The sequence below is a fragment of the Sciurus vulgaris genome (genome assembly GCF_902686455.1).
Source record: "Sciurus vulgaris genome assembly, chromosome: 2".
In the NCBI taxonomy this organism is placed as follows: domain Eukaryota; kingdom Metazoa; phylum Chordata; class Mammalia; order Rodentia; family Sciuridae; genus Sciurus; species Sciurus vulgaris.
In genome coordinates, this window is record NC_136462.1 from 92,868,972 (window position 1) to 92,892,169 (window position 23,198).

Genomic DNA, 23,198 nt, shown 5'->3' on the forward strand with positions numbered 1-23,198 from the left:
GTCGGGCTAGGGGGTTGGGACCTCCGGCTGCAGGTCCGCTTGGGCCAGACGCGCGAGCACAGGCAGCCGGTGCGTGGTAGTCGGCTGGACCTCCGCAGCCCACGCCGAGCCCCAACCCTCCCGGCCGCCCTCGCCTCACTTCACCGCCATGCGCCTCCGCCGCCTAGTACCGTTCCCGGGCGTGGCGCTCATACTCGCTGCGGCTCGTCTTGCCGCTGCCTCCGACGTGCTGGAACTCACGGACGACAACTTCGAGAGTCGCATCTCCGACACGGGATCTGCCGGCCTCATGTTGGTCGAGTTCTTCGCGCCCTGGTGAGGCCACTCTGCCGGGGTGGGAGGGAGGGCCAGCTGGGCCTGGGGCAGGGCGCGGAACGGTAGGGCCTACGTAGCCTCGGCGTCCTCCATCATTCCAGCGGGCCAGGCTGCTGCCGGCCAGTTCCCATCCCCAGGAAGCTGGAAGGTGCTTTGTCGAAAGCGGAGGAGTCGCCATGGATCGCCTGGGAGCAAGACCCCGGAAGAAAAACTCGATGGCTTTTCTCGCGCAGGGCCACATCCATACCTCTGAGTTCTTGCGGTACTTCCTATTTGCAGAGGGTTTAACCATCCCCTCCCCCTCCATATGTATCTTCAGTCTCTAGGTGAGTCAGTATAAAAGCTCTCCACTCTGCAGAGGAGGCATCCCGAAGCCTTGGAGAGAAGCGAACGTTTCGGCAAAGCATAGAGGTCCTGGGCCCCCAAGCTATTTACTTTCTTCTAGCCCCCAGACCCACGGCGGTTGGTTTCTATCCAAGGTCAATCAGTCAGTGACTGCAGAATGGTCATAAGTGCTTTCTTGAGGCAGGCAATTATTTTGTCCATTGCCTACAGTTTTTACATTAAGCTCATCATTTATTTCTCAGCACTGGCAGAGATCTCTGACAAAAAAGAAAGGCTTGGTGAACAAGAATAATTTCCATCAGAATCTGACCATTGTCAGCTTTAATTAGGATTTCTGAAAAAGTAGCCAGTATTAAGAGGAATCCTCCTGTTTTAGGGTAACTTAACCCAACAAGAGTGAATTCCTTAGAGTAGAATTAAAATATGTCTGGAGGGGAAGGGAGAGCAAATAGGATTTCAGACCCTGTCATCCTGAGTGGTGGTGGCGTTCGCTTCATATCTTACCAGAGCAGACCGTAATTATTGTAAAGCTCAGTGGATCCATGCTACTTATAATACTTAATTTTTCCCCTCCTGGCACAACGACCCTTAGTTAAAGACTATTCAAAATTATCAGTAAAACAACAAAGTTAGTGTATAACTTTTACTTACTTCTGATTCAGGTCTTCACTTCTTCAGCTCAGCTGACTTGTTCAGAGTCACACTCAAAAGTCCTATAGTAAAGACCACCTGAATCAAAAGGATGTGTTAGAAGTGTCCACTTGTATTTTCAGCCTGTGACACATTTTGTGGCCAGGGCATTCTTGTGGCTGACAGGACTGATTACATATTATAGATAAGTATTTATACATCTCTAGAACTCATGTTCTCCTTTGGAAATAACTCTTAATTATATAGTCATGCTGTTCATTTTGAGGGGATGCCACTGGGTGGTTCTTTGACTTTAGGGGTCATATAACAGTTTAGGAATTGTTGGAGAATTCTGGGCCATTAGACTATTAGTTTAAAGCAAAATTTTTAAATTTTCCAATTAAAGGCATTCTTTTCTACTTTAAATTGTTGCACGTGCTTCCCTTAAAACTACATATCCCATCATGCACCCTACTATCCCAAGAATTGGGCAGACTTCTGCTGTGGTGTCTGCTTTTAATTGGTTTAGAAGATAAGGTCATCTTCTGCAATGCCAGAAAGAAGGATCAGCTTTCTGAATGAGTGATTTAGAGTCAAGGAAGTCTCCTATTGATAATGTCTTTATTTCCTCCTCTATTTTTATTTATTAACATGTCATCTGGAAGTGTTTTCTTACTGCTATTCTCCTTTGCACAGATCAGAAGTACCATCTCCTGCTAGAAACAATTGAAGATTCCTTATTAAGAGTAAAATAATCCTATTTTGAGCAAGTTCTTTTTCTCTTTAGGTTTTTTTCCACTTTCATTTTACAAGTGAAAGTGAAAGATTTGTTTGAAGTTTACTTTGTAGACTATGGTTTCCATTATGAAGTTAATCATGCATACATTTATAAAGATAGGATTATCTGAATTTCTACAGGGGAAGGATAAATAGCCCCATTAAATATAATAATTTTCAAAAATATATTAATCAGTGTTAATTTTAAATCCTGAACATCTACTTATGGTGTAGATTTCTGTGCCACCCTCTAAACTTTTTAAATCTCCCTGTAGTGCTTAGGATGGAACCCAAGGCCTTGCTCATGCTGGACAAGTGGTCTACCACTAAACCACAGCCCCAATTGACTTTCCTACTTTCTAACACTAATAATGATATTTGATATACAGTGTTCCTAGTAGGATATGTGGGACTGGGGATATAATTACATGGTGAAACACTTGCCTAGCATGCATGAGTTTTGATCCCCCGCACTGGGAAAAGAAAAGGATTATGTGGATAAAATAAAATGAAATACATTTGTATGTGTCTGTGGTACTGGGGACTGAACCTAGGGGCTCATGCACACTGAGCAAGTGGTCTGCCACTGTGCTACATCCCCAGCCCTTTTTTGTTTTAGGCAGGATCTTCTAAATTACCTGGGCTGGCCTTGAACTTGTGATCATTCTACCTCAGCCTCTCAAGTAGCTGGGATTACAGGTGTGCACCATCATATCCACCATAATATTTTTTTTTAATATATGCTGTTTATTTCTTTACTCGGGTTATACACACACACACACACACACACACACACACTGCCAGTTAATCTTTTTAATATCAATATTTAGCTTATAAATCACTTTTTCCTTCCCTCGACAACTAACCAGTTGATCTTTCTACCAGACTGGTGTTCCTATAGGGAAAGGACTATAGATTTTTCTATCAGATGTTAAAATAATAGCATCTGGCACATGGCAGCCATGAAATAATGATTGTTGGGTGAAGAATTATTGACCCTAGGTACCATCCCTGAGGGTAGGTGGATTCTTTGTGTTTTAATATTGCCTAGGGATGGGTGAAAGAGATCATGGTAGATCTTGATAGATCTGTATAACCCCGATTTTCCATAAATTCTACTTGACTTCCATTCCTGTCAGATTGAAGAGGGCAATCTTGGTCAGCCTCACTGAAATGCCTTTTGTGCATTTGTTGAACTTAGGGATATTGCTGATGCTTAGAGCAGTGGCTTTTAGTCCCAGCCTTGCAGCTCACACCTCATGTGGTTTTTTTCCCTGCATCCATGGGAATTCTCATTGTCATCATACATAATTTTTATTTTAATGTTCCATGAATATTTTTTTATTTGCATGTAGGTTTGTCATCAGCCGGTCTGACCTAATAGCTATTTTGTACAATTTTTTTCTCTTCAAGGTGAAACTACTAACTCCATTGATTTAGCCTTGACAGTTACTACAATAGAAAGTCAACAGAAACCTCTCTTCTGTCATTTTATTCTCATTTCTGCCTTTCTGGTCCAGATTTTCATTATTTGCTGTGTGAAATATATTATCTTCTAGGTGACTCTGTTCTTTTATTTCTGGTACTGGGGATTGAACCCACTTAACCACTGAGCCATATCCCCAGCCCCTTTTTATTTTTTGAGACATAGTCTCACTAAGTTGCTGAGCCAGGCCTTGAACATGCGATCTTCCTGCCTCAGCCTCCCGCATCCCTGGAATTACAGGCTTGCGCCACCACGCCCAGCTAGGTGGCTCTATTCTTGCCTCTGCTTTTTCCTTTCCTGTCAGCCCTATATATAGCTAACACAGTCATTATACCCATACATACATTCACATTTATTAGATCTCAAAAAAAGTCTTCATAGTTCTCTGAAGATATCATCTCCACCTTTTCCTCCTCCTCTCTCTGTTTTCTCATTATTAGAAATTGAACCAGGGGCAATTTTTCACTGAGGTACATTCCTAGCCTTTTTTATTTTTTAAGTTTGAGAGGGTTGTTTCCCAAGGTGGCCTCAAATTTGTAGTCCTGCCTTAGCCTTCTGAGTCACTGGGATTATAGGAGTGCACCACTGTGTCTGGCACCCTACCCAGTTCTCACACTCATTTTTTGGTACAGAATATTGAACTCAGGGGTGATTAACCACTGAACCACATCCCCAGCCCATTTTTATATTTTATTTGGAGACAGTCTTGCCAAGTTGCTAAGTGCATCCCTAAATTGCTAAGGCTGGCTTTGAACTCATAATCCTCCTGCCTCAGCCTCCTGAGCCACTGGGATTATAGGCGTGCACCACCATGCCTGGCAATTCTCACACTCTTTAAAATGCTTTTTTTAAAGTACATGTGCTACTGGGGATTGAACCCAGAGCCTTGAGTATTGAGTATGCTAGGCAAGCTATGTCACCAGTCCTGAAATGCATTCCTAAAAACCTTTGAATGCTTTTTATGTTCCACCAAACCTGGATTTCTCAGGTAAATTGGTTATTTTATTACATTGAATCAATTGGAATTTGTGTGCTTTGGTTACAACCCAAGTATACTAACTTTTAGTTTATTATTTAAGATTAAAGGAATACAGAGGATATAGTAAATGACATACTTCAAATACATCTGAGTTGTCACTGAGAGAGGAACCATTATGTCTCACTAAGAAAGAAATGCTGCCATTGAGAGTATAATATGAATGTAAGACACATCTCAACTTCGGGGAAAAAATGCATCTATAAAGTACTATATAAGAAATATCATTTATTCCTTAATATACTATTCCTTATACAAAGCTGCCCTGAAACTCAGTCGAGAAGACCACTCAGTCTAAAAAACAAAATCAATACAGTTGAGACCCCCTGTGTACTTCTTTTCCATCTAATGCCTCCCCCATCCTGAACTTGGTGTTTATCACTTAAGCCTTTTATACTTTTAGTAAATATATATGTGACCCTGTAGCATGGACTATTACAATCTTCCTTTTCATCACTCTTCCTTTGCTTAAACTCTTTCATAATAGATTTTTAATAGGACTCTGAAAACCTTGGAGAATATAAGCTCTTACAGTCCTTTGACTTAAATAATTTTAGGAGTAAACTATATTAGTTCATGTTCCTTCCCTAATTTTTTCTTCTGTTTTCTATTTTTGCTCTCTGGGAAGGTTGCAGAACTCCTTAACATTCTCAAAGTGATCCCTGTGCAACCCATTGACTTTTGAAAAGATGATGTACAGCTGGTGCTAGCCATGCACTGATAAAAATATATTACCCCATTGCATGTACAATGCACCTGTGGGATTGTTAGACCTTTCGGGCAGAGGACCAGGTGCTTCTAGTGGCCCTCTGGGAAAAGTAGTCAGTTTACATGCTTTTAACAGTTCTCATAGGCAGGTGAAATGTGTAACTAAAATTCAGGCTTGCCATCTTAAATATATCATTCTAATACTGTGTTGAAAGTCTGTTGAGAATAAAAAGGCCTCTAGTAAGCTGATAGAGTACCTATTAATATTAAATGAGTGCTTTTTGGACCTTGTTTTCCATTACCCCTCAAACTGTGCTTCTGGTCAAAAAGAGTCATTGTAAATGGAGACAAGGAAATTTATTGTTGTTGTGTACCCCACCCTGACCTGAGAATTAAATCTAGGACCTTTGTGCAGGCTAGGCAAGCATTCTACCCCTTTTATTTTATTTTGAAACAGGGTCTTCCAAAGTTCCCCAGGCTGGCTTCAAACTGGTGATCCTCCTGCCTCATCCTCCTGAGTAACTGGGATTTACAGTCATGTACCACTATGCCCATGTTGATTCCTAAAGAGTATTATGCTTGGGACCTTGTAAGGTTTCAATCACTTTTGGTATGTGTGTGTGTGAGAGAGGTGCTAAGGCTTGAACCTAGAGCTTTGTGCATGCTAGCCAAGAGCTCTACCACTCCCAAACTCCTTAGTCACTATATTTTTAAGAACCAAAGTGCCGGTTTCCTAAGGGAAAATGTACCTTCCTTCAGGGAATGCTGCCAGAATTGGAATTATTCATTTCATTTTAACCTCTTTAGTTGGTCAGATGGGCTTGAATCCTTTCCCTCTTTAGTTTGACTTACACTTCTGACTATAATCTCCAGGACTCTTGTTTTTTGGCCACCTTAGGGATTGAACCTAGGGGCACACTACCACTGAGCTACATCCCCAGCCCTGTTAAAACAGGGTTTGCTAAATTGCCCAAGGTGCCCTTGAATTTGTAATCCTCCTGCTTCCGCAGTGGATTGTAGGTATGCACCATTGTGCCTGGCACAATATACTTTCAGTTCAGAAAATAGATGTTGCCCTTGGACTATGCCAATGTTATAGAGTCTACCTGGGCTTCAGATAAGACCTTTATCTTCTGAGAGCTCTGGTTTAAATTGGCAATAATGATAATACTTGAGTGATGTTTTTGCGTTGGGAAGCATCTAGTAGTTCAAAAATAGTGTTACAGTTTGAGATTCTTCCTAGAGAGACATTTTAAAAATTGTAGGATTAAATTGAGAATTGACTTTTTTACATTTATATAGGTGTGGACACTGCAAGAGGCTTGCCCCTGAGTATGAAGCAGCAGCTACCAGATTAAAAGGAATAGTTCCACTAGCAAAGGTGAGTAAAAGTGGATTCTTCCTTAAAAGGTATGAAGTATTTTAAAAATAATAGTATATACAATTAACATTCATTTTCTCTACTCTTATGGTGCTAAGAAGGGTGAATACTAATTTATGGACAAATCTGACTATTGTATTAATTATGGTGTCAAAAAAATAAAAGACTAGGAAATTATTGGCATAAGAAATAAACTGTAGGGCTGGGCGATGGCACATACCTATAATCCCAGCAACTTGGGAGGCTGAGGCAGGAGGATCCAGAGTTCAAAGCCAGCCTCAGTAAAAGTGAGGTGCTAAGCAACTCAGTAAGACCCTGCCTCTAAATAAAATACAAAATAGGGCTGGGGATGTGGCTCAGTGGTTGAGTGTCCCTGAGTTCAACCCCTGGTACCAAAAAAAGAAAAAGAAACTATAGGGCTGGGTTGTAGCTCAGTGGTAGAGCGTTTGCCTAGCATGTGTGAGGCACTGGGTTCGATTCTCAGCATCACATATAAGTAAATAAAGAAAATAAAGATCCATCAACAACTAAAAAAAATGTATTTAAATTTTTTTTTTTTTTTTAATCACAAATTCCACATCATTTTTTTTTTTTTTAAAAAAGAAAGAAACTATAGGGTAACCATGCATGGTGGCACACACCTGTAATCCCAACTACTCGGGAGACTGAGGTAGGAGACAAGTTTGAGGCCAGTCTAGACAACTTAGTGAGACCTTGTCTCGGAAAAGCATAGAAATGTTGTTTCATGGTGAAGCACCCAGGATTCAAATCCCCAGTACTTAGAAAAAGAAAGAAACTATATGATAAATAGGAATTAAGGGGCAAATATAAACAGTAAAAGTACAACTATGAAGGTTAGAGGAAAGTTATTGAGTAAATGAATTTCCTAAACTTCCATATGATATTCACAGTGAATAGGAAAGTGGCATGAGTATGTAACCAATTAGTCAAATATAAACTTGGTATTTGTTTTCTACAGTTAAAGTAATGTTTCAAGAACTTGGCATTGTTCTGTAGTAAACTCATAGTTGTTCTACTCTAAAAGCTCATATTTCTGTCAACCTCAAATATACATACATATATATGGCTATTTCTGGAAACTACGTTTAATCCTGATGTCAAGCAGCTTGCCATAGGGGAAGAAAGTGTAATCACAATTTAATTTCTGCTTTGTGTGACTATAAATGTGTTAATATTCTGGATCTTGGTTTACCTATCTTAGAACATAATGGATCATACCTCAGAATCCTGTAAAAATTAAGTGAGATAATAATATATGTACTGCCTTGTTTGGAATAAGTAGCTAAATAGATGGAAATTGTTTTCTTCTTGATAATTTTCACTTGCTCTATAATGCTGTGATTTAGCCTAGGTTCTAACTAATTCAGGGAGCATGTTTAGGTATTGATACCCTTGCTAACAATTCTTAAGATGATTTGCAAAATTAAGTTATACCCCATTCCAGCTATTTGATTATGTGTATTCATTCATATATCCCTTTGATAATAATCATTACCCAAGTAATGGACAAATACCTGGAGTCAGTGGCTATCCAACCATTGGGCCTGAAGGTGTAACTCAGTGGGAGAACACTTGCCTGGTATGTGTGACACTCTGAGTTTGAACCCTAGCACTGCAATAAAGGAAAAAGAAGTAAGCCACTATTGAAAATTTAAGTGATTTTTCCCCCCTCACGTGTTCTGAAGCAGAAAAAAAGGTAGAGACCACTGCTTTAGACGACTGACTCCAAGAGCAAAATTTAAATAGTACTTTTAGTGTCGTGTATGAAACCCAGGAGTCTAAACTTTAAAGAATCTTTTAGACAATCTGTCTAAGGTATCAATACTTACACATGCTTCTTGAACAGCACCAATTAAACCAACACCAGTCTACCTTTAAGATCTAATGTTCAGTTCGATTTTAGGAGATAGGAAATTTTATTCATATACAAGTGTGTGGTGGTGCACTTCTGTAATCCCAGAGGCTGGGGAGACTGAGACAGGAGGATCTCAATTTCAAAACCATCCTCAGCAACAGCAAGCGCCAAGCAACTCAGTGAGACCCTGTCTCTAAAATAAAATATAAAATAGGGCTGGGGATGTGACTCAATGGTTGAGTGCTCCTAAGTTCAATCCCTGGTACCCCCAAAAAATCTAATGTTCTGTGGTATGTATGCCAAGAATTGCTTGATATTCTGATGATTTAACAGTTCTAATATTTTGGGAATACAGCAGGTATTTGAATCTCAAAATAATTTGCATTTTAATCTTTAGGTTGATTGCACTGCCAACACAGAAACCTGTAATAAGTATGGAGTCAGTGGTTATCCAACCCTGAAGATATTTAGAGATGGTGAAGAAGCAGGTGCTTATGATGGGCCTAGGACTGCCGGTAAGGATCCTGGATTATAGCCGGGAAACTGAATTTGTTAAATACTTTGTTTTCGGCAGTAGAAACATGAGATTGTGTTTTTCTACGTAACATATTTTAATCTTAAAAATTCCTCATCTAGGAGGGCACTTATTCTTTTTTATTTGGTGCTGAGAATCAAATTTAGTACCTCACACATGCTAGGCAAGCACTCCACCACTGAGCCACAACCCAAGCCCTTAATACATATTTATTGGGTACTTACTTGATGCCAGATATTCTACATACTAGGTGCTTGTTATTGATAAACAAAACAGATAAGCTTCACTTTTGTGGTGCTCACATTCTGGGTGATAAATGGAAGAAAGCAAAAAACAAGCTATAAAAATATATATGAATAACCATCTCATCTCACACCCCACACTTTTAAAAAAAAAAAAAAGGGAGGGAATGTAGCTAACTGGTAGAACACCTGCTTAGAGACCTGGTTGTACAACAGTATGAATATACCTAATGCCACAAAACTGTATACTTAAAAGTAGTTAAAGTGGTGAATTTTATATTATGTATATTTCGTAACAATTTAAGAAGTCAAAAATGTGTGTAGATGGGATAAATTGAAATAGTAATGAAAACATTAAAGAAGAAAAATAAAACCAGACTACGTGATGGTATTGGGGGTGGGAGAATTGATAGTAATAGGGTGGTCAGGAAAGAAACCTTTGAGCTGAAACCTGATAGGAAGGAGCCACGGATGAGAAGATCTCAGAGCTTTTTAGGCACAGGGAAAGCAAGTGCAAAGAGGCTGCAAAGTATGACTAAAATTGCTGGGTTGGAGGCCCAGAAATACCGTGTGGTCAGAAATTGATTAGCAAGGATGAAAGGTGAAGTTTGAGAGGTTAAGTGGCAGCTCAATCCTGTAGAACTCAGTTAACAAGAAAAAGAATTCTTACGTCATCATATAGAGTTTCAGCTTGTGTTTATTACATAATTCTGTATATTTTACCTTTCCATAATAAAAGTCTAAGAGGAAATAAGTTTGGGGATTTTAGGAGATAGGAAATTTTATTCATATACAAAGCACTGCAAAACATGGCCCCTGGCCAGGTGCTTGCTGCACATGCCAGTAATCGCAGGAATTTGGGAGACTGAATCAGGAGGATCAAAAATTCTAGGCCAGCCTCAGTTAACTTAGTGAGACCCTGTCTCAAAGCATAAAGGGCTGGAGGTGTGGCTTAGGGGTAGAGGGCCTCTGGGTTCAGTGCCCATTAGAGGGGAGGGGAGATGACCCCTGCCTAACTGATTCCACCTCAAGATTGTTTTGACCTTAGGCCCTTTGCCCTTCCTGTATTCACAGCCTGAAATGATCTTTCCTCTTGTTTGAATGGCTTGCTCCTTTGTTACTCAGATCATGGTTTAAATTTGATCCCAAGAGGTCTAATCTCATCAACCTCTTAATCCTCTGCATAGCACTGATTACTCTCCGATTTTTTAATTTTATTTTTTAATTTATTTTTTTGGTACTAGGATTGAACTCGGGGGCATTTTACCACTGAGCTATATCACAGCTTCCCAGCTTTTTTTTTTTTTTTTTTTTTTGAGACATGGTCTTGCTAACTCATTAAGAATGTCATTAAATTTCTAATAAAGCAGACTCAAACTTGAGATCCTCCTGCCTCATCCTCCCAAGTCTCTGGTATTACAGATGTGCACCACCACACCTGGCTACTATTTGATATTTTTTTAATTGCATATTTATTTGGAAACTTACTATATTGTCAAGAAAGTAAAACCTCTGATTTGTTTACAGTTCTGTTCCCAGCACATAGACTCTCCACCATATAGTGGATACTCAATAATTCTTTGCAGAATGCATGAATAAGTATTTTAGCCCAACTGAGATCTCTTAACCAACACTCAAATTTTTAACATTCAGCTTTTATCAGTTTAATCAAGGGTATGGCTAATAGTTATTGATACATTTTTTTTCAGAACTTGGTCAGGTCTTAACTAAACTAGATGGATCCAGCCACAATGCTGCTAGGTAAATATTCCCACTTGGGCTTTCACATAGAGTTTTTATGGAGAATGTCTCAGCATCTAACCAGGAGGTCAGATGTTTGACTACTTATTTATAAAGTCTTGGCCAAGAGGGATTGTTTTGTTCATGTGCAACCTCTAAGAACCTTGCTTTTTGCTTCCTGTTTAAACTGATTACTCAGCAGTCCCATTTTGCCTTCCAGAGAATTTTAGATGTTCGGTTTATTACAATTTATGTTCTGACATAGTGATGGCAGCTACCTTGAGGACTAAATAATTCATATCCCGTTTCAACTAATCTATTGATAAAATCTCTCTGAGGGAAAATCTTTTTTGAAATATCCATAAATAGAAGAAGATGAAGGGGGAAAAAGTAATTCAGTCATGTTGAAAGAGTTAAACAGTACTGTCTTAGGAAATCATGATAGTACTTAGAAAAGAAAGGAGTGGAAGATGTAGAATATCATGGAGAAGTAGCACATCTGACCTGTGTTTTGTACTTGGAAATGGTCTTAGTGGCCCCTAGGAGGAAGTGGAATAATGGCCTGGCCGACTATTGGTCTGCCTACTAGGCCTCTGGGTGTGCACACACACACGCGCACATGCGCCTGTATGTTTGTGGTGCCGGGGATCAAACCCAGGGCCTCAAGCATGTGAGGCAAGTGCACTACCACTTAGCTATATCTACAACCTGTGTGTATGTTTTTTAATATATGTATTTAAATTTTTTGAATTGACATGATTGTACCAGTGTGATTATTTCAAGCACATGTATTCAATATGTGATGATCTTTTTAAAATGTTTTTAGTTACCCAGCCCAGTGTGCTCTGTAAGAAAGTGCAATTTTGGCTGGTTCCTATACAGGAGCGATTCCCCATATATAGTTTATATATTCCAGTATAAGCTAACCAAGTCCCTGCATTTTTTTGTTTTGTTTTGTTTTGTTTTAAAAATTTAAGGTTACAGGTGACTATGCATTGCTTGAGAATAGGGATTTGTCTATTCATTTAATTTATTTGCAAAATGGATATTTACTAAAGGTTTTATGTGGTAGGCACTAGAATTTACTTGGTAGTAGAAGTTAAAAATAATAGGTGAATCTCTTTGGAGGGCAGTTTAATAATTATAAATATATACACACTTCAACCAGTTAACCCACTTACAGGAATTTGCCTTGTAGATATACTCTGTATGTATTAATACAAGGTTGTTTAATACAGAATCATGTGTAGCAGCAAGAGCTTGGAAACAAATTTCTATCCTTTGTAGCAGGTTAAATAAATTATAGTACATCCATTCAGTGAAACACAATGTAACTAATAAAAGGTTGAGGTCGCTCTTTATGTGTTGATGTCAATTACCTCTAAACTATGTTAAACAAAATAATAAAAATAAAGAATAGCATATGTATATGCTGCTATTCTGAGAGAAAAAAAGAATAAATATGTAATTGCTTATTTGTGCATAAGATGTTTGGAGGGGGCTAAGGATATGGCTCAGAGGTAGAGTACTTGCCTAGCATGTCTGAGTGTGATCCCCTGCACCACAATAATAGACAGATTGATTAAAAAATAAAGTACTTGGTCCACTGAGTTTTGGCAAGTGAATGCTGCTCTGCAATCGCCACCATATGCAGCACATTTCTAGTGCCTCTGTTTTCCCATTTAAAAAAAAGAAAGAAAAAAAAAATTTGGAAGGTTATACAAGAAACTGAAATCTTATCCTACGTGGAAGAAACTGGTTGACTAGGGACAAGGGTGGGAAGAAAACGTCATTGTTTCCCCTTTTGTACTTTTTGAATTTTGAATTGTATGAATAATTACCTTCTCAAAAATTCAAAGTTAATTGTGTTTCTGTAACTTTCATCTTCTAAGATGGAATTGTCAGCCACCTGAAGAAGCAGGCAGGACCAGCTTCAGTGCCTCTTAGGACTGAGGAAGAATTTAAGAAGTTCATTAGTGATAAAGATGCCTCTGTAGTGGGTAAGTAGCAAATATTTCATTATGCCACAAAATCATCAATTTGGTCCCAGCTATTCGGGAGACTGACACAAGAGGATCACTAAGTTTGGGGCCACTAAGCAAAATCTTGTCTCCAAATATAAAGGACTGGGGATGTAGGACAGTGACAGAGTACCCTGGGTTCAGTCCCCATTGGCAGCTTAAAAAAATAACTGATAGTATTGGGTCAGCATTACTATAATATGGAAGAAAAAGGTGTTTCGACTGTGTGTTGTTTTTGTTTTTGGGGTGGGGTGGGGTGGGATTACAGTTCTTGCTGTGTCGCCCAGGCTGCCCAGAATCCCCAATCAGAGCTGAAATTACCAGATGCACAGCACCACACCTTGCTCTATCACTTTTTAAATTCTGAGATTTAACTCCTTTAGTAGGTAGGTGTGACTGAAAATAAGGTTTTAAGGCAAGAGGAAATAAATAACTAGCTCGTGTATGCTGTTTTCACAATAATAGGGGAATTAAAATTTTAAGAAACAAATTGCTAGGATTTGTCACATTTTTATAGCTATCTTGTAAGAGAGAGAGAGAGAGATCATGGTGAACAGGAAGCCAGAAAAGAGGGACTAGTCTTGCTCTTGTTTCTAAATGTGACATAGGATATGTTTTACTGAAAATTAAATTTAAATATGTATGCATGTGTTTGTGCTTCTTTTAATTTCCTAATTACTATAATAAAATAATTTTCTGATTTATCATTTAAATTTGAGTAAAAGCCAAGCCATTTTTCTGGGTTTTACTAATTCTGTATATTTTATAAGGAGGTAACAATAAGTAGGCATTTATTAGACATTTATGTTTCAACCACTTTTCTGGATTTGAAATTTTAAAGATAACACATAGAAAAAAATAAGTTATTTATAGATTATTTTGACATATTTTCTAATTTAATCCTTCTAACACCTGATGTTGTTCCAGAAACTAAGAAAGTTAATGATTTGCTCAGATTTATTCTATTTTGGAAAAGTAGAATGAAGACTTGAACTCTGATAAATCCTTTCCCTTGGCCATCTCAAAAATATTTCTTTACAGGGTTGGGGAAGAATTCTTATCCTGAATATTGTGTCATATATCCCAGGTAGTCATCACAAAGCAGACCTGAAAAACAGAAAAATTGGGGCTGGGCAGATAGCTCAGTTGGTAAAGTGCTTGCCTTACAAGCACAGTGCCCTGGGTTCGATCCCCAGCACTGCAAAAAAAAAAAAAAAACCACCAGAAAAATTTAAAAGTCTTGCACTCAGTATGTACAGCTGAAAATTACCAATCAGAACTGAAATTACCAGGTGTGAGCACTCACATAGAGTGCGCAAGGCCTTTGGATTCAGTTCCCAGCTCCATATAAATAAATAAAATAAACAAGCAAATAAGTCTTGACTATCTCTTAGCACTTATTGTTTTTTTGTGTTTGACATTTTCAATGTAGGTTTTTTCAAGGATTTATTCAGTGAAGCACACTCTGAATTCCTAAAAGCAGCCAACAACTTGAGGGATAACTATCGATTTGCGCACACCAATGTTGAATCTCTGGTGAAGGAGTATGATGATAATGGAGAGTAAGTGACTGAGTTGAATGCCCTAGTAACTGGTGATTTTTTATGTCTTTTGTTTCCAAAAGTTTTATTGAGCACTTGGTAGGCATTAACCTAAATGCTAGAAACTATTGTTGCTTCTAAAAGGCATCTAGTAGAGGAGACTTTAAGCAAATATACATAAAAATGTTTAAGTGTATGGCTAAGGGTATAGCTTAGTGGTAGAGTGCTTGCCTAGTGAGTGCAAGGCAAGGTTCATTTCTCGGCACCATACACACACACAAATACGTATGGGTATAAGTGGATGTTATATGTGTTATGATATAAAATGTCTACAGAATATGTTGGGAATACAGAAAGGAGGAGGGATGGGGAATGGTATCAGAAAAAGCTTCATAGAGGAAGTGACTTTTGAAGGATGAGTTTTTCCAAGCAGGTTATGGTGGTTGGGATGAAAATTATTCTTAAAAAAATTTTTTGTTAGGGCTGGGGAGATAGTTCAGTTGGTAGAGTGCTTGCCTTGCAAGCACAAGGCCCTGGGTTTGATCCCTGGTACTGCCAAAAAAAAAAAAAAAAAATTGTTTTAATTAGTAGAGATAAAGCAGCAGGGGTATAAGATGGCCTCAGCATATTGGAACCTGCAGGACTACTAGGTTACTGCTTGTTAACTAGACCATAGTGAAAGATAAAGTTGGAGAGGTTAGCAGAGAGCAAATTATGGACCTTAAATGCTATACAGAAGAGTTTAGATTTTTATCTTTTAGACACCTGAGAAGTATTGAAAGATTTTTGAGGGGCTGGAGCGATAGTTCAGTCAGTAGAGTGCTTGCCTTGTAAGCATAAGGCCCTGGGTTCGATCCCCAGCACCCCCCAAAAAAAAAAAAAGATTTTTGAGTTTAAGTAAAAAAGTTACTGGGACCCACATAGTAGTGTTTTGAAAGAAGAATAGGGCAAGACAGGAGAATCTAAAAAGAGCTGGAGATATGGATCAGTGGTTAAGTGCCTCTGGGTTCAGTCCCTGGTATGTGGGGAGCAAGGGGAAGGATATAAGCAATAGGAAGGATATAAGCAATAGGATTCAATCATAACTATGTGTGAAAAGGGAACATCCAAGGTCTAAGTTTCTAACAAATTGGATGACTGGATCAATAATCATCAAGTTGGGAAACAAATGAATTTGAAAGGAACCATAATGAGATCTGTTTTGGATACTGTGAGTTTTCTAGATGGTGATAACCCAGTGGATAGTTAGATAAAAGAGACTAGAATTCAGGAGAAGTGCCCCCCACCCCCATGCTGGTGATTGAATCCAGGGCTCTGTAAATGACTAGTCAAGCACTTTATCACTGAGCTATATCCCGATTCCTTCATGTCAATCACATGTTAAATGATTATAACCATGGGATTAGATGAGATCACTCAGAGTGGGCATATAAAGTAAAAGATGTGTCAAGGGCTAATGTTAACTTATTTATATTTAACAAAATATGTGTTTACTATGTGCCATTTACTGCTGTTACTCATTTAATCCTCCTAACAACCCTATGAGACAGGTTTTATTGTTATCTCCATTTTATAGAATAAAAGGACACAAAGAAGTAATTTGCCTAGATTGTCACAGCTAGCAAGAGGCAGAACTTAATTTGAGCAATAGAGTCTGGTTATAGATTGGTAGGTTTGATCACTAGTCTCTACTACTTCTTTGTTTGAGACACCAGGTGTATAAATGATTGGGGAGTCACTAGTGGCTTATTAGCTAGCACACCACATCAGTCTGTTAACTTTTGGTTTGTTAATTGTACTGTCTCTCATGTTTGCCACCTAAACCTGTCTACCAGCCTCACAGAGGTTTTATAGGAAAGGTGTCTTGAGTTCCTCATGTATAACAAGATCATAGCATCATTAAAAATCTTGTTTGGAATTGCTTGTTCTTAAAAATAATTACTCTGATAATGACAACCATGCTTTAAAAAAAAAAAATCCCCATTCAGCATTGTTTATATTAGGTTCTTATTTGCTATATAGTTTTGCTATGTAGTTTCCCTGTGTCCTGTGAAAATACCTGTGTTTTAATGACATAAAGTTAGGTAACTATTTGAAGAACAAGGGGGTTGGGATATAAATCAACGGCAGAGCACTTGCCTAGCACATGAGACCCTGCATTGATTCCAAGCATCACAAAAAGAAAAAATATATATTTTGGAAGAATGAGAAAGGGATATAAGGACTTACAGGCGCCAATATGTAGCCAAAAGCGAGTGATGAAATTGTTTGGGGGTGTATGTGGTGGGGGGAGAAAGAATAAAGAAGAAACTAGAGGCTAGATATCAGTAATTAGAATCATCATGTTTTCTTGGAGAGGTGGTACTAGATAAAAAAAAACTGTGACTCAGAACCAAACCTAAGGTGAACAAAAGGCTAAACATTAATGGTATTTGTTTTCTTACATGTCACAATGGATTTAGTAAAGTTTGGCTGAATATGTGAGGCAGAGTGGTACCAGCAAGAGAAAATTTTTGCTTGGGAGGCTGAGGCAGGAGAATTGCAAGTTCAAAGCCAGCCTCAACAACTTAACAAGACCTTGTCTCACAATTTAAAAAGAATAAAAAGAGCTAGGGATGTGGCTAAGTGGTTAAGTGTCCCTGGGTTTAATTCCCTATATCCAAAAAAAAAAAGAAAAAAGAAAAAAAATTTTCTAAATCTGATTTATTGGGATGGAGAAATTTAGGACAAAAGAATTTTATGTGAACTTAAGCTAAATATTGTACATGGTTGTATGCCTGCTTACATTTTTAACTGGAAGGGCTCTTACAGATATTTAATGAAGTGCTTTTTTTTACCAAGTGAAAGATTAGTTTCCAATAAGAGCAAGTTCTGCTTTACACTATTGTACATATTGGGCTTTGAGGTAAACTGGGTTCTGTTACTATTTTTCAAGATTTGGAAATTAATCATCCATTCTAACTCCCTTTTGAGTGGGATGGAAAAAACCTAAGCATGGAATTAAATTGACCCTCTGGTCCAATGTCATTGAAATTAGTGGTTGAGCTAATATTGGAACCAAAGTCTTCTAATCTCCCAACCCAAAGTTATTAAACCCTTATACACAATTATGACCTTCAAGATCAAGGAGGTTAGTCATCTCTGTATTGATGAGAAAGTCATGTTGCCAAGTTTGTGGTCCCAGAAAAGAGGGGGGTTTTGTTTGTTTTTTCTTGGTACCAGGAATTGAACCCAGGGGTGCTTAACCACTGAGCTATATCCCCAACCCTTTTTTATTTTGAGCCAGGGTCTTGCTAAGTTGCTTAAGGTCTCACTAAGTTGTTGAAGCGACTTTAAATCTGCAATCCTTCTGCCCCACCCTCCTTTGTGTCACTGTGATTATAGACATGCATCACTGTGCCCAGTTCCAAAAAGAATTCTTTTGTCCTTAGTGAAAGCAGCAAAAGTAGATAGTCTGAACTTTAAATGAACAATAGGAGACCAGGTCCTCTGCTACCCTATCCACTGATAAGTTTTTTGTTTTTTAAAGGGGCATCACCTTATTTCGTCCTTCACATCTTGCTAACAAGTTTGAAGACAAAAGTGTGGCATACACAGAACAGAAATTGACTAGCAGCAAGATTAAAAAGTTTATCCAGGAAAACATGTGAGTACCTCTTTATACCTTGTCTGAAATTTCTTTGCTTCACTTCAGATTATTTACTTCAGTTATTAAGAAGAGCCATGCTGTGGCTTATAGCCTACACAAGTCAAGTATATTACAGCAATAATCTGTAGGCCCTAGAACATTTTTTGTGGTGCTGTACAGTATATTGCTCAGTATTGTCCTAAAGGTTGAAAATGACCTTCCTTTATAATTGATATAGTTATTTTGTGATAATTCTATAATATAGTTATAAATTATCAATGTTTTTAATTATTTTATTTCAGTTTTGGTATCTGTCCTCACATGACAGAAGACAATAAAGATTTAATACAGGGCAAGGACTTACTTATGGCTTACTATGATGTGGACTATGAAAAGAATGCTAAAGGTTCTAACTACTGGAGGAACAGGTAATAAGAATCATGTTTTCCCTTTACAAACAAGTTTACCCAGTGTATTAGCAGTTCCTTCAAATTGTATTATTACCATGTGATGTAAGAGCAGATAAGAATGGGAACATTTAGGTCCAAACACTTTGTGAAGCCATAAGAACAGAGAGCATAAACTGTTTCCAAAATCTGGTGAGCATGTCTTCCATAGGTGTTCCTTTGTGATGCTACAGTTCTAAACCTTAAAGTAAAAGGTGTAAATTTGATGTAAAATGCACTTAAAACACCACTACAACTCCTGGTGCATTTTACCCTTAGAAATTTTCTTTTCAGATCAGTCATTAGGCCTGCAATAGTTTCTACAGTTATATAATATAGTAAGATAGAGTGATAATGGACCAGTTGATGGGGTACCACAAATTTGGCAGTGAAGTTCAGTAAGACATTGAAATATACAATATTCCTGTGTTAGTGCACAGGAACACAAGTTCAGACTGATCTCAGGGGGCTGCCTAGAACTACAGAATCTGGTCTTTGCTTTCTAACCTCAAAAATTCTTTACCAGCCTAGCATAGTCTTAGCAAAAGTATCTCTTGTTTCTCACAGAGTAATGATGGTGGCAAAGAAATTTCTGGATGCTGGACACAAACTCAACTTTGCTGTAGCTAGCCGTAAAACCTTTAGTCATGAATTGTCTGATTTTGGCTTGGAGAGCACTACTGGCGAAGTTCCTGTTGTTGCTATCAGAACTGCAAAAGGAGAGAAGTTTGTCATGCAAGAGGAATTCTCGTGAGTTGCTAGTTAACATGGGTTCCAGATTTGATTCTGCAAGAAAACTGTTAAAGCCTTTTATGCTACTGAGAATTTATAAAGAACAACATTGAAATGTGAAGATAGGAAGACCTATGACTCAATTTTCTCAGTTCATTTATAGATACTTTAAGGATCATGATTCTTAATTATTTCCCTAACAAAAGGATGACAGGTTGGAATTTATATATGATTGCACTCCACTAGAAGTAGTAGAAAAAAATGGAGAACCTCTTTGAGATTGATGTAGTTTGAAACCAACCCCCTTCCCTGTCAAGTAGAATGTGTTTTCTACTAGAATACCACATGAGCCTAAAGTAGACAGGGGGATTGGAAAGATCTTAATACCCCAGACCAATTTTTACCTTTACCTTTGACACTTTGAGGATTAAGACAAGAGAAAAATCTTTGAGTCAACCAGTAAAACAAGATATAAATGGCACTGTTCTCCAGAGCAACAAAATCAGATTTCAGTCTCATAAAATCAATCTCCAAGAGACCAGTGTTTCTTCCTTTTGAACTTCCTAATCCACAAAGAACACATTGAAAATAAAATGAGTTGATTTGTTTCTCATTCAGTCTAATTCCATGTATTGAGAAATAGAGTCCTCTCCTTTATTTCAGCTGTGAAACTGAAGCTAAAATATGTAGGAATTATTCAGAGAAATTGCTTTTAATCCTGTGATGGGAGTAAACAGATCTGACCCTGACTTTCCAATTGCAGGCGTGATGGCAAGGCTCTTGAGAGGTTTCTTCAAGATTACTTTGATGGCAACCTGAAGAGATACTTGAAGTCTGAGCCTATCCCAGAGAGCAATGATGGGCCTGTAAAGGTGCACTACTCACAACCTCACTTTGTGTATCAGCAGTTGCCTTTTTTTTTTTTTTTTTTTTTTTTTTTTTTTTTTGCAGGGGGCCAGGGTGGTGGTGGGGTGGGTACCAGGGATTGAACTAAAGGGCACTTGACCACTGAGTCACGTCCCCAGACCTATGTTTTGTATTTCACTTAGAGACAGGGTCTCACTGAGTTGCTTAGCACCTTGCCAATCCTAAGGCTGGCTTTGAATTCACTATCCTCCTACCTCAGCCTGCCGAGCTTCTAGGATTACAGATGTGCCACCACCATATCCCACACCTCCTCATCTCTTTATTTGAAAAATGCTGAATCTGAACAGAGACCTTGCTAGATGTTTTTGGTTTTCTCCCCACCTCCTTAAGTCATAAACAAACAATGGCAGAGCTCATAATATTCATTAGGGACAGGAATATAAAACCATAGAATTTTCCTGGGCTGATTACTCTTTGAGATAGATCAAGATAACCCTTAGGGCTAGGATTGTAGCTCAGTGGTAGCATGCTCACCTAGCATGTGTGAGGCCCTAGATTCGATCCTCAGCACCACATAAAAATAAAGGTATTGTGTCTACTTACAACTAAAAAATATATTTAAAAAAAAACCCTTAGGAATAGTTTTGTAGCTTTGAAATTATTTTAAGGAATGGCTAGGTAGTAATATTTCCTGTGACTTTCTGAACATAGTTGGAAAGATAGACATGAGAATGAGGTGGTTAATGGGAAATGAAGATAATCTTCAATACAGCCTGTAACTATGATTTGTTTTCCATGACTCTTTTCAGGGCTCATACATCAAATTTGAGAGGGATTGGATCCAGAAACAAATAGTGTATTTATTCTTCACTATACAACTAGAGAATCTTTTGTGTTTTCCAGGTAGTGGTAGCAGAGAATTTTGATGAAATAGTGAATAATGAAAATAAAGATGTGCTGATTGAATTTTATGCCCCTTGGTGTGGTCACTGTAAGAATCTGGAGCCCAAATATAAAGAACTAGGAGAGAAGGTAAGTCTGAATCCTATTCTGAAGATAGAATTTGAGCGGGAAATTGATGTAATATTAATATTCCTTAGGTGCTGGTAGATTCCCCCCACCACTCACTCTCTCTTGACTGCCCCCTACTGTGTATAGTCTGTAGTGCTTCAAATACCCACTTTAACCTTCTACTCTTTAGACTCAACCTAGATTATGGATAAAAATATCTAGATACTTCTGAAGTTTGATAGTGATATGAACTCATATGTTTTTTTATTTTAAAACACTTGGATCAGCCCTTATAATGTCTTATTTGGGCCAAGTAAATTTAAAGGTGTCTGTATATGAGTAGGGGTTTTCTTTCTTTCTTTTTTTTTTTTTTTGAGATGGGGCCTCACTGTGTTGCCCAGGCTTGCCTTGAACTTGTGATCCTCCTGTCTCAGCCTCCCAGGTATCTGGCATTATAGTAGGAGCCAGTAGAAGAAAGGAAAGCTGGAAGGTTGGGTACTATTTGTAAGCATCACCACTCTTACCATCTGAGCAGCAACTTGACCAGGTGTTTGAAGACTGAGATTGTTTAAAATCCTGAACTGACTAAATGTGCCTCAGTCACTGAAAACTTGAAATTTAAAGGTCTAATCTTTACTAGGCTAAGGTTGTAGCTCAGTCGTAGCACCTACCTAGCATGTTTAAGGCCCGGGTTTGATCCCCAATACTGAAAAAATAAAAAATAAAGGTCTAACCTTTTTATTAACAGCTCAGCAAAGACCCAAATATTGTCATAGCCAAGATGGATGCCACAGCCAATGATGTGCCTTCTCCATATGAAGTCAGAGGGTAAGTGGACTAAAAAGTTTTAAATTAACACAAGCATCTAAGTAATTGGCAAGAAAAAGTAAGCTTGTAAGTTACCAGACAACTGTTTCTTTATTGGATATGGTTTTGGGGTTTTCATGTTCATATTAAAATTGAGAACAGAATCACCTATTCTTTTTCTTTTTTTGGTATCAGGTATTGAACCCAGGGTACTTAACCACTGAGCCACATACCCAGCCCTTTTTAATTTAGAGACAGGGTCTTGCTACAGTGCTTGCCTAGCACATATGAGGCACTGGGTTCAATCCTCAGCACCACGTAGGAATAAACAAATAAATAAAATAAAGGGGTTTTTTTTGTTTGTTTTTAAGATGTAATTTAGTCACTGATGGAGAATAATATCTAATCAGATTTGAAATCATAAAGAGAATTCCCAGAAACTTGAGGAATTAAGAGTTAACTTGAGAACCAAAAATTAGTAAATTCTTCTTTGTTCTATCCCCAGTTTTCCTACCATCTACTTCTCTCCAGCCAACAAGAAGCTAAGTCCAAAGAAATATGAAGTAAGTGCATTGTTGTCCCCCACTAAACACATACACACACACACACACACACACACACACACACACACACACACGCATATCCAGTTCTTTCATTGGATCTGTTTAACTGGAAATTCTTTCAACATTTATGGCAATATATGTTTGCTAGTGTGCTTTTTCAAACTCAAAAGTCTTCCAATTGGGGGAAGAATCCAGGATTCTTTAAAAAGTTAAATTTTCAGAGTAATCTTTTTTTTTTTAGGGTGGCCGTGAATTAAATGATTTTATTAGCTATCTACAACGAGAAGCTACAAATCCCCCTATAATTCAAGAAGAAAAACCCAAGAAGAAGAAGAAGGCACAAGAAGATCTCTAAAGCAGCAGCCAAACATACCACTTTGTAAAAGGACTCTTTACCAGAGATGGGAAAACCATTGGGGAGGAATGGGATCCATATGGGATTATTACCTCTCAGGGCTGAGAGGACAGAATGGATATACTCTGAATCCTGTTAAATTTTATCTAAACTGTT

General features: G+C 38.2%; 1 protein-coding gene across 1 annotated transcript; it reads left to right on the forward strand.

The window, feature by feature from the left end:
* The first annotated feature begins 6 nt into the window (after positions 1-6).
* Positions 7-23,198, forward strand: PDIA3 (protein disulfide isomerase family A member 3). Its single transcript, XM_079127789.1, has 13 exons — positions 7-315; positions 6,600-6,678; positions 8,952-9,069; positions 12,964-13,071; positions 14,525-14,654; positions 18,163-18,279; positions 18,564-18,689; positions 19,275-19,457; positions 20,203-20,311; positions 21,210-21,338; positions 22,066-22,145; positions 22,630-22,687; positions 22,929-23,198. The coding sequence occupies exons 1-13, from the start codon at positions 149-151 to the stop codon at positions 23,040-23,042; spliced, it is 1,518 nt and encodes a 505-aa protein (XP_078983915.1). The 5' UTR covers positions 7-148; the 3' UTR covers positions 23,043-23,198.